The sequence below is a fragment of the Schistocerca gregaria genome, chromosome 7, assembly GCF_023897955.1.
Source record: "Schistocerca gregaria isolate iqSchGreg1 chromosome 7, iqSchGreg1.2, whole genome shotgun sequence".
Classification (NCBI taxonomy): Eukaryota; Metazoa; Arthropoda; class Insecta; order Orthoptera; family Acrididae; genus Schistocerca; species Schistocerca gregaria.
Window position 1 is genome coordinate 198,336,628 of NC_064926.1, and position 13,103 is coordinate 198,349,730.

General features: G+C 40.0%; 1 protein-coding gene across 1 annotated transcript in view; it reads left to right on the top strand.

Moving 5' to 3' along the window:
* LOC126281259 (cobalamin trafficking protein CblD) overlaps window positions 1-7,240 on the top strand; it is a 33,698-nt gene extending 26,458 nt beyond the window's left edge. Inside the window, exon 6 of the mRNA XM_049980061.1 lies at window positions 7,079-7,240. Within this exon, the coding sequence (XP_049836018.1) occupies window positions 7,079-7,146 (68 nt within the window). The 3' untranslated portion in view covers window positions 7,147-7,240. The remainder of the gene's footprint in view (window positions 1-7,078) is intronic.
* The last annotated feature ends 5,863 nt before the right edge of the window (window positions 7,241-13,103 follow it).

Sequence of the window (13,103 nt, forward strand, 5' to 3'; positions counted from 1 at the left end):
CCAATGCAAGAAACAGATATGGACGAAATTTATTTAAATCTATGCATACTGTTTTACAGTGCTAAAGAGAAGTCAGCCTGGTAGACAGCTGTACAATTTTTCCATGAAAGGTGACATCCCCCACCATGAGTACTGCATGCTCCACAGCTTACAGACTGTACCTCCCTGGCATTTCATGTCCAGTTTTCTCATGTGAGTTGACAGAATATCTTCACTGAGCTTGTGTTTGTCCAGTGAAGTTATTTTCTGTTTATTAAGTTATTACTTGCAATTGTTAAATGAGCTGTTATGTAAAAAAGCACGGCAGCCAAAACTGTTAACTGTGTACCACACTGATAAGCCTTCCCCCAATTGTAGCATGCTGTCATTATGTATCTGACAATGTCAATTTCATTGTCTCCACCATCAATGGCTGGCATATTTTTCACAGCTTGAGAGTCTCAGATGCTTAGCTTCAGCATCTGAAGAGGCCCAGAGGCTTAACTTGGCTCCCTCTATAACAGAAGTAGGTCTCTTAGGTGTTATGAAACTCCAAATATATCAGTTCAAGTCAAACAATGTGTTACAAGAGATTACTGCTCTAGATTTAAACATGATCAGTCCTATTGCGTTCAGCATATTGACACCCACCTGCAAGATATGCTGTGGATGTGTGGTAAGTGGCACCACTCAGTGCAACCCACTCTACAGGTGCCAGCAGTTCCTGAGTGGAAGAGATTTATACAGTCTACCAGTAACACTATTACTGGTGAGAGTAGTGCAGCAACTTCCTAGTCATTCATGAATTCACCACCAGTGATTACAACTTGGTTACATGGCTTTACAGTATGCTGTCAACAACAGCAAGCAGCAAGGTGCTGCTTTTACCAATCCAGTTCCATTCCCACCAGAACTACAGAGATCACTGGCAGTACACTTACAACTTAAGCACTTCTCAACCATTGTTAGTAGGAATGTATTTTACATAAAACTCTCTCATCAACTGTAAGTATGTATTCACTTAATAATCAAACAATGGAAAATTCAGGATGGAATGGCAAGGTTCAATATTGGTCTTCCTTACAGCCTAGCCACCCATGGTGGTCACATATGCAGTGATGAGCAGTCCCTATCAGAATATACGGAGGGTCTCACTGAAGCCTTCACTAACTGTAATTATCCTCCCAACCTTGTACAAAAACAAATCTTCTGTGCCTTATGTTTCCAGTCTCCCACCACCTCCCAAAGTCTCACAGTCCGCCCACAGAGGAGCAGCCCCTTCGTAACTCAGTACCATCCAGGACTGGAGCAACTGAATTACATTCTCCGCCAGGGTTTTGTATACCTCTTGTTGTGCCCTGAAATGAGAAATGTCCTGCCCACTATCCTTCCCACCCCTCCTATAGTTGTGTTCTACCGTCCACTGAACCTACACTATATACTTGTCCATCCTTATACAACCCCTGCTCCCAATCCTGTACTTCGTGACTCATACTCCTGTATTAGACCTAGATGCCAGACTTGTCCCATACATCCTCCTATCACCATCTACTCCAGTTCGGTCACTAACATTACCTATCCCATCAAAGGGAAAGCTACCTGTGAAACCAGTCATGTGATTTACTAGCTAAGCTGTTACCACTGTGCTGCATTGTATGTAGGCATGACAACCAACAAGCTGTCTGTCCACATGAATGGCCAACGGCAAACTGTGGCCAAGAAACAAGTGGACCACCCTGTTGCTGAACTCACTGCCATACATGACATCCCTCATTTCAGTGACTGCTTCACAGCCTGTGCCTTGTGGATCCTTCCAACCAATGCCAGCTTTCCTGAATTGCGCAGGTGGGAACTTTCCCTGCAATACATCCTACGTTTCTGTAACCCTCTTGGTCTCAACCTTCGTTAGTCACTGTCCTCACCCATCCAGCCCCCTTCTTGTTCCCATTCCAGCACTACACAGAAGTCATTTCACCGCCACACCCAGTCTTTTAATATATTTTTTTAAAATTATTATTCTCTTCTTTCTGCTACTTCCCCCTCCCGCCCACCTCCCCACCTTCTCTCCTGCCCTCTGTCTAAACTGCAGCACTTCACTGTCTGCCACCCCACCATACTATTCCTTCCCCTTGCCACCCCAGCTTCCTGCTTACGTGTGTGTGTGTGTGTGTGTGTGTGTGTGTGTGTGTGTGTGTGTGTGTGTGTGTGTGTGTGTGTGTGTCTGTGTCTGTGTCTGTGTCTGTCTGGGCAGGTGGGTGCGTTGTGTATGTATGTGTGTCTTTTGTTGACAAAGGCCTTAATGACTGAAAGCTATAATTATGTGAATCTTTTTGTGGTGCCTGCACCATATGGTCAGTAGCAACTTTTCTTCTCTAATATTATTGTATTATTCACTTAATAAACTAAAAATAACTCCACTATATAAACACGAGCTCAGTGAAGTTAATTTTTTTACGTGTATAAGAGAACTGGACAGAAAATGCCGGAGAGATGTAGTGTCTGTAAGCTGAAAAGCGAGCAGTGACCAGGGTGGTGAAAGTTGCCTTCCCAGGAATAAAGATATGATTGTAATACAGGATGACTAAGAATCAGTTTCCTCAGCAGCATGTAGAACAGTCTGCAGAGAATTATGTAGATTTTGTCTATGTGCTTTTATTGTATTTGTATTACTGGCAATTCATATCTATATTCAAGGTAGTGTTAAAAAACCTGTTTTGTGGATAATAGTCCCCTCCCCCTCCCCCTCCTCCCTCTGGAGTGTCTGTGATTCAAAAATCGATAACTCAAGCTGTAGAAGGGTTGGTATAACTTTATGTAATACCCTGTAGTTGCTTCTTGTGATGCAATGGGGTAGAGAGAGAGAGAGAGCGAGGAATCGTGTACTCTTCATTTTGCAGATCTATGAAGGAGGGAAGTGCATGACCAAACTTTGGCAGCCTACCTTCCCTCATGCTTCTAACATCCTTCCCTGACCTTCCAACTTGTTAAACTCCCAGAGCACAAATCATGCCTTAATGCAGTTCTACTGCTCGTAGACATGATTATTGTTGTTGTTGTTATCAGTCCAAAGACTGGTTTGATGTAGCTCTCCATGCTACTCTATCCTTTGTGGACCTGGTAACATCCAAATAACTACTACAACCACATCCTTCTGAATCTGCTTACTGTATTCATCTCTTGTTCTCCCTCTACGATTTAACCCCCCCCCTCTCCCCCTCACACATACTCACTCTCTTCCCTGCAGTACTAAATTGGTGTTCCCTTATGTCTCAGAATGTGTCCTATCAGCCAATCCCTCCTTTTTCCAATGTTGTGTCACAAATTCCTTGTCTCCCCAATTCTATTCAATAACTCCTCATTATTTATATGATGTAACCATCTAATCTTCAACATTCATCTGTAGCACCATGTTTTGAAAACTTCTGTTTATGTCTAAACTATTTATCATCCACAAAATTTTGTATTTGTGAGGATCCACATCCTCCAGATGCTTAATAAACGTAAACATGGTCCATAGTAGGGTGTAACATGATTTTTATTTAATATGTGATTAGCTAATTTTGACTACTTGTCACTGTCAAGCACTTGAAAAACCAATGTGGAAAAGCACTTGATTGTCTGCATGCATGTAATGCTTTTCCATGCTGGTTTAACAAGTGCCTGACAAGCAGTCGAAAAAAGCTAATGGCATGATTAAGTAAAAATCGCGTTACAGCCTATTACGGAACATGTTTATGTTTATCGTTGATGTTTCACTTCCATACGTGGCTACACTCCAGAAATGCTTTTCTTGCCAGTCTGCATTTTATATCCTCTCTTCTTCGACCATCATTAGTTATTTTGCTGACCAGATAGCAAAACTCATCTACTGCTGTAAGTGTATTGTTTCCTGATCTAATTTCTTTAGTATCACCTGATTTAATTTGACTACATTCCATTATCCTCATTTTGCTTTTGTTGATGTTCGTCTTGTATCCTCCTTTCAAGACATTCATCTTATATCCTCCTTTCAAGAAAATGTCCATTCCTTCAGCTGCTTTTCCAGGGCCTTTTCCATCTCTGATAGAATAATTTTGTCATTGGCAAACCTCAAGGTTTTTATTCCTCTTCCCTGAACTTTAATTCCTCCTCCAAATTTTTCCTTGGTTTCATTTTCTTCTTGTTCAATGTACAGATTCAACAACATTGGGGATATGTTACAAATGCTCTCTCATTCCCTTCTCAACCACTGCTTCTCTTCAGTGCCCATCAATTCTTATAACTGTCATCTGGTTTCTGAACAAGTTGTAAACAGCCTTTGACTCCATGTATTTTATCCTTGCTACCTTCAGAATTTGAAAGACAGTATTCCATACAACACTGTCAAAACCTTTCTCTAAGTCTACAAAAGCTATAAACATAGATTTGTCTTTCCTTTGCCACCTTTTGAGGTAATATGTAGGGTCAGTAGTGCGTCATGTGTTCCTACATTTCTCCAGAATCCAAATTTATCTTCCCCAAGGTCAGCTTCTACTAGATTTTCCGTTCTTCTTTAAATAATTTGTATTATTGTTTTGCAACCGTGACTTAGTGTAATGACAGTTCGATAATGTTCACTTGTGTCAACATCATCTTTTTTTTGGAATGGCAATTACTATATTCTTCTTGAAGTCTAAAGGTGTTTCGCCTATCTCATACATCTTGCCTACCGGTTGGAAAAGTTTTGTCATGGCTGACTCTAACAAAGCTATCAGCAGTTCTGGCAGAATGCTGTCTACTCTTTGTTGTACACACATTTAATATTTATCCTTAACTCATTTCATTTAACAAAAAACTACAATTTTGTACTGTTGAAACACTATTTTTAATAATCTGCAATTTTTCAATCAATTGTGACAACATATTAGTCCTAGAGGAAAAAAGAAATAGGACTTATTTCATTGGAGATTTAATGTAGTTTTTGTACTGGTAAACACTTTCACTAGAAGCCATGGTTTTTGGGGTATTCTGGAAAAACCTAGAAAAGTTACATTTAAGTTTTAAAATAAATTCCTGCTACAGAGACTGCCTTTTTATTTGAAAATGGTATTACTGTTGCTAAGTCAGTCCAGAAATGGGTTGGAGAAATATATTTTGACTCGCAACAATTTATGTGGTATTGTTTCTTCATTGGGCATAGTTGATTTACCATGAGTTATGCAAGCTGTGATGACCTTGGGTATTGTTAAGATACATTATATCCACTCACAGTCTTAGCCTAAAATAATTGGACTACTACCTTATGTCATTGATTGAGAGGTCTTGATATTTTCCTCATTGGAGTGTCCAATAGTGAACACACAATTAGCCATTGCATACTAACACCTTCATTGCAACCTGCAATAGAATGATCTCCTGTTAACATCCAAAATAATTTCAATCATTATTTGAGTATTGCCTCTTTTTTCCATAATTTTCCTTTCAAATTCATTGTAAGTTATTTTTTTATCTTCCCCGTGTTACATATTACACCTTTGTGGTGATGGAGGCAGTTTTTGAGAATGTAGCCTACTAGAGTCTTAGATTAATACAGTGAATCTCAGGCTGTTTAATGTGATTGTTGTTAAATTTTTGTTGTGTTAGTTTAGTGTATGTAATTTGGTCATGTGATCTGGGCAGCTCTGATCTCATCTACAGGGATACTCTGCAAATCATACTTAAGTGCCTCGCAGAGGGTTCATTGAGCCACCTTCAAAATAATTCTATTATTATGCCAATCTCGAACAGTGCAGAAATAATGGACCCCTATATCTTTTCCTGCAAGCTCCGATTTCCCTTATTTTATTATTATGATTGTTTCCCCCCATGTAGGTCGGCGTCAACAAAATATTTTCACATTCGGAGGAGAAAGTTTGTGATTAAAATTTTGTGAGAAGATTCCGCCGCAATGAAAAACGCATTTGTTTTAAAGATGTTCACCCCAAATCCTGTTCATGTCAGTTGCACTCTCTCCTCTTTGCATTTTCACGATGTACTTCATTAACCCTTTCTGGTAGGGATCCCAGACTGTGCAGCAGTACTCCAAAAGAGGACGGAAAAGTGTAGTGTAGGCAGTCTCTTTACTAGATCTGTTACATTTTCTAAGTGTTCTGCCAATAAAACCTAGTCTTTGGTTTGCCTTCCCCACAACATATTCTACATGTTCTTTCCAATTGATGTTGTTCATAACTGTAATTCCTAGGTATTTAGTTGAATTTATGGCTTTTAGATTTGACTGATTTTTCGTGTGACTAAAGTTTTAACAGATTCCTTTAAGCACTCGTGGATGACCTCGCACATTTCATTATTTAAGGTCAATTACCAAGTTTTGCACCATACAGATATCTTTATCTTGATCTTCTGATGAGTTTACTAGATGATAAATGACAGCATCATCTGCAAACAACCTGAGATGGCTGCTCAGATTGTCTCTTAAATTGTTTACGTAGAAAAGGAACAGCAGAGGGCCTTTAACACTACCTTGGGGAATGCCAGAAATCACTTTTGTTTTACTCTATGACTTTCCGTCAATTACTACAAACTGTGATCTATCTGACAGGAAATCGTGAATCCATTCGCATAACTGAGACAATATTCCATAAGCATGCAATTTCACTACAAGCTGCTTATGCAGTACAGTATCAAAAGCCTTCCAGGATTCTAGAAATACTGAATCAATATGAAATTCCTTGTAAATAGCACTCAGCACTTCATGTGAGTGAAGAGCTAGTTGTGTTTCACAAAACCAATGTTTTCTAAATCTGTGTTGATTGTGTGTCAATAAACCATTCTCTTTAAGGTAATGCATAATGTTTGAACACAATATATGTTCCAAAACCCAGATGCACATTGATGTTAATGAGATGGGCCTGCAATTTAGTGAGTTACATGGTTTGTGAGATCCATCACATGACAAAATAAGTCTTTGGTTTGTAGCTGTCTTCACATATGTGATGGAGATACTGAAACAGACCGATGGTTGAATTGAAATGTGACGCTTAGATTGCTGTACACATTCTTCCGACTCCTGAAATTGCAGCTAAATTATTTTAATAATATTTCTGTTATGCAACTGCTCTTAAAAGTCATTTTTTTGTTCTAGGAAACCTATTCACCACTGCCCCTTCGAGTGCGGATCTGCTGACAGAGATTTTAAACCAGTTTTCATAGATAATGAAGTACCTACATAAATTTGTTGTCTGAGTCTGTGATGTATCTTTAGGTTTGTTGTTAAATAAACTAGAATTTGGACATTAAAAAAAATCACTATGTTTTTAATCATAATCAGTTAAATTTTGACTCTACGAATACAGAGAAATTACATTTCTTCAGAGTGTATATACTTCAAAGTGAGAACTGGCATTTTAAACAGGCGGTAAGTGTAAGTTCATTTGATATTTTACATGCTAGAGCTGCTACTCTGGATGTGCCTAGCAGTTTTTGTAAACAGTTCATATGAGTTTCATGACTCATGCCATTGACAGTGACACACTGGGCTTGCAAGTATAGAAAATTTCAACTAAGATACATATTTTGGCAATAAGAATGTATTTTGTTAATTGTTTGAAGAATATGATTATCCAGAATTTGATGAATGAATAACTCACCTTAAAGATTTGCAAGTCCCTTTTGTAAAATATTTTCTCCACTTTCACATTGAAGCACCATTACCTCCAGGTGACTTCCCTTTTTCCATACCTTAAATGATGATGTACACTACAAATGGCAATTTTTGCAATATTATTATTTTTATTATTACCTGTCTGTGTTTGTGATTCACCTCTTGAACCATTATACAAACATTAAAAGAAATCTTGGAATGCTTGTACAGTGATGTCTCTGTTGTCAGTTACCGTATTTACTCAAATCTAAGCCGCACTTTTTTTCCGATTTTTGTAATCCAAGAAACTGCCTGCAGCTTAGAATCGAGTGCAAAGTTAGCGGAAGTTCTAAAAAATGTTGGTAGGTGCCACCACAACTAACTTCTGCTGTCGAAAATATGTAGTGCTACACAGGCATGCTTTGCAGGCACAAAGATAAATACTGGCATCAAAACCTGTGCGTCAGTAAATAAAATAAAATAAAAGGTAGAAGAATGTAAACATTATACCATGTATTCTTTTGTGTTTGCTGCTACCTCATTTAAATCCTGTATGCCTAATAAACTGCAAAACTAGAGTGAGACAACAGCAAATGAGGAAGAATAGACATATCATGTCATGTTTATATTTGTATTATTCTTATGCTGAATAGTGATACAGTCAGAAATTAAGTACGGCAACTGACTAGATTTTTAAATCTAAGATGACTAATTTCTGTACAGAATGTAATCTACTAAAGAGGCGTCTGCAAAGGTTTTCAAACGGAGAAAGACTTTCGCTAAACTCTTGCTCAGAACACCTTCTATCATACGCAGTCTATTGTTTGGTTCTTGTTGATCATTATCAAAGAAAGCAGCAGTGTAAGTAACGACATAGCAGTCTCTTGCCATTGTTTCGCTTATGAGACAATTCCTCTCTTTTTTAATTGTAAGCTGTGGTAGTGCGCAAAAAAGCAAGCCATGTCGTTAACACTCATTATCAGAATGTGACAAAAAATGCATGACACAGTACACTAATACATTTTCAGCTTAGAGTGACGTAAACACCTATAACAAAGTGAATGGCACTTATTAGATCAAAGCAAAATAAGCAATCGATTCAAACCAGACGAAGCACCTGAAAAAGGATGGGTATACAGACGGAGTGCCTGACACACAGCGATGGCTACTTGGTAAAGCTTAACTGTTAAGCTTACGACTCGAACCAAACTACTGTAGCTGTATCTTCACCCATTCGACCTAAATTGTGTCTCATGTTACAATAGACCAACTTTGTTTCGATTTGGAGGTGCGATATAAAACTTTTCTCTCCCTTGAATTTCGAGTCTCAAATTTCAGGTGTGGCTTAGATTCGAGAATTTTTTTCCCCCCCTTGATTTCGAGTCTTATTTTTCAGGTGTGGCTTACATTTGAGTGTGGCTTAGATTCAAGTAAATACGGTACTACGCCCTCTAGTACCTTAAGTGACATACTGGTACCTGTGACATCAGGCTTTTATTTATTTGATCAGTCATAAGCCTGTGCCCACTGTTACACATTTGTACAAGCCATTCACTACTGTGGAAATTTTATCTTTGGCCATGTTTGGAGCTTCTCATGGGCACCAGTCCATATGTTAGCTAGCGTCATGTCACACTAAGTTTGTGTGACCCATTGTTTATGAGGATAATGTTTTTAATCAGCACATATTAAACGTTTTCTCTCAAAGTATGAACCAAGGGACAGAAAGTTTCTTGGTTCTGTTTATTGAAATGTGCATGAGGCATGGAATAAAATGGTGTTACATGTGTGTAAGAGTGGGCATTTAATGTTATGTTCATGAATATGTGCCTCTATGACATTCAGGTATTTTATTTAAATTTCAGTTAAGATTAAATGTAGGAACAAAAAATTCAACAGCCAAGATCATGATTATAATTTTATTTTTGATGACTAGTTTTGGCAAATCTAAGTTGCATCATTGGGTCTTGCACAAAACATCCAACAATAGCAACTTGGATTACTGGAATGAGTCTTCAAAAATAAAATTGTAATTAGCGATCTTGGCTGTAGACGTTTTCACTTCCATATTTAACATAACTGTAGATCACTGCCACACTTCAATGATGTCAAGGATATATAATTTCAATTAAGGGTTGTTGGCATTATTGAGGTTGTAAATAATCCCAGTGAAAGTGATTTCTTTTTACTGGATAAAGCTAATTTTGGTGGTGATGAAAGAAGTCTGGTAAATTTTAGCAATTTTTGCAAAGGTATCACACCCTTAAGATGGTACAAAAGCCAGCTGTTTTTTGTTCAGTATGTCTTGAGAATGGCCTAAGAGACACAAAGTTGTGATGAATTGTGACTTTACTATGAAAACTTATTCAGTTGTGCAGCTTCCAAGAGATGAATCTGAAGAAACTCTCACCTCTTTGGAGTGTGTCAGATCCCCTGAGAGGCATAAAATGCTAGCACTCAGTATTTGACAAAAGTGTATTTATAGTGCTCGGAAATAGGGTACATTTACGCTGTCTGAACAGAAGTATCAAGACAATTATTAATATGGGATGTGTCCACCCTTCACATTTATGATGGCTTGAACTCTGGTGGGGACACTTTCAGTGAGATGTCAGGAGGAATCGCATCCCATCATTCCTTAAGAGCTGGAACCAAATATGAGAGTTGTGTTGGATGCTGGGGTCTGGAGTGAAGTTGGCATTCTAATTCATCCCAAAGGTGTTTCCTTGGGTTCTGGTTGGGACTCCGGGCAGGCAAGGAATGTTATTGTCCACATGCCATTGCCTCATAGATGCTGCTTTATGACAGGGTTCATTGTCAGCTGAGACAGTCATCATCTTTGAACAGTTCCTCTACTGTACACAGTACACAATACTGTACAGTAGGTTTGTATTCTTCTGCATTTAGCATTTTCTTAAGCACAATAAAGTTACAAAATCCCAACTACAGAAAACACCCCCAGACTGTAACACTACATCCTCCATACTTCACTGTAGGCAATACACATGATGGCAGGTAAAGTCCTCCAGGCATTCACCCACCCAACCCCCCCCCCCCCCCTCCTCCTCCCAGGGGACTCATAATTTTTCGGCAAGTACGTGCCTGGCTACCATGGGGCCCCAGCCTTTGCAGCGCTACTTCCCTTTCCAGGAAACCAAAGTTCTTGGTAAACTCTGTATGAATTCATCCTGTCCACCCATCTTTCTTTCCCTGTCCTTCCTTTTCTTACCATTCCTCCACTTTGAGATTTGAGGTCTCTTCTTTTCCTTTTCTTCTTCTTCTTCTTCTTCTTCTTCCTCCCTATCCATTCCTGAAGGCTGGCCCATGCATTTGGCACATAATTTGCAGCCCGGATTGACAAGTAGGGGTTGTACATCCCCCCTGGTAAATGCCAGCCTCAGGGAGGTGTGATTGCCTGAGCTGGTACCTTCCTCTGTGCCAACTAGTCCCTCTGTTTGGAGTCCGGTAGGTGTGACCTGAGGTGTGGACAATCATCTAAGGCAGACAGCAGGAGCAGGAGCGAGTGCGCTATCGGAGACGCTGGCAATCATGGGTGATATATCCGTGATGAGTTCATCATCTCAGAGATATAAATGGGTTGAGATGAAAGAATTGATGCCTCTCCTGGCTGCACTCTGATACCTTGTGGTATCACACATGGAAGATGGTCACAATTTCATGACAGTGAATCCATTTGTTATTCAAAAGGGTTTAGATGCCATTGCTGGTCCTGTGAACTCTGCTCTCAGTTACATAATGGGACCTTGCTTTTGGAAACCGATAGTGCTCTTTAAGCACAGAAACTGATTAATGTAACACTTCTCCACAGCTATCCTTTTAAAGTAGAGTCCCACCACACTCTGAATTCCTCCCATGGCGTCATATACACTTAGCTACTTGATGGCCTGACAGAGGTTGAAATAACAGCTTGTCTCACTGACCAGAGAGTGACTGCAGTTCACTGCATCATGAAAAGGGTTGATGAAGAATTAATGCCAACCTACACTCTGTTCCTCACATTTGACTGTGTGGTACTTCCATCAAAAATTAAGGCTGGCTACGAAGTTGTTATTGTGAGTCCATATACCCTAAATCCCAAGCATTGCTATAAATGTCAGTGATAGACCCACACTCGTGAATCTCGTGAAAATGGATCCATATGTGTAACCTGTGACAGGGATGCTCTTGAGGGTGAGTGTCCACCTCCTTCCCCTCGCTGTATCAGCTGTCAGAATGATCATGCTCCTTCCTACCTGACTGTCCTTGCTGCCTCAATGACAGTCATTCAGGAGATATGGATGAAGGAAAAGGTTCCTACTCACATTGCTCAGAAAATGTTGGCTAGTCGCAAACCTTGTACGCCACCTTCTGGCAGTTATAGTACTGTTCTCCCTACGCTCTAATATACGAAGGACATGGCTATGCAGACGTCCAGTTTGGTGCCACAGTTGTGAAATTGTCCAGCTCCTAGATTAGATTTACCTTCATCTTCACATGCTAGGGATACACACCATACCAACAAACTTATGCCTACACCAGCGAAATCGGATGCCTTGCAAACAGAAGTATGGAAATTCAAAAAGGAGTTCTCCCATGATGACTTTTTGGCGCACACCTTGCCAGGCAACTTCTGGGTGTGCACCTGACAATTGCCAAGGTTCTAAGCAATCAAAGAAAGGCAAATCATCTTCCCCTTTTCCACCTCAGACCGCCAACAACCAGTTCACTGGCCAAGTGAAGGTGAATACTGACACTTCTGTTGAACTAATGGAGCAGGATTCTCCAGCCTCTGAACCTGGCCGTTGTCCATGTTTGAACTCTGGCACTAGGCAGCCACCACAGATCCAATATTATTGAAATACAGCTCCTCTTGTGATCATACTTTCCAGTTGTTTTCAGCCTGTAGGAAAAAATTACGCCCTCGTGATTAGTTTCACCTCCCCGCACTTCAATTCAGTCTGTTTTTACCTTTCTGCTGAGACAGGGACCCCGGCTCATGGGGGAGTCATGTTGCTCATTCTAGATGATGTCTATAGTCACACCATTCCCTTGCACACCCAGCTTCAAGCTGTTTCCCTTTGACTTACCCTTCCTGGTTTCTCCTTCTCTCTTTGCAACATCTACTCATCCTCATCTTTTGGTGTCACCAGGGCAGACATTTAACAAGTTAGTGCATAACTTCCTCATCCCTTTTTGCTGCTCAATGACTTCAGTGCCCACCATTCCCTTAGGGGCACTTCACACCCCCGTCTGAGAGGCTCTCGTAGTAGATGTCTTCAGCCAGATGGATCTAATCCGTTTGAACATGGGTACACCCATATTTGTTTATGAATCCCTAGGCTCCTTTTCCCGCTAGGACTTTTTGATCTTTACTGCTCAGCTTGCTCATTGTCTCAAGTGGTCTGTTCTGTCAGACACAGTTTGGTGACCATTTCCTCTGTTTTATTCATTTGCTAATGCCTATCCCATGTGGACATGCAACCAACTGGCAGCCTTCCAAAGCTGACCGGCGGCTCTACTCCTCACT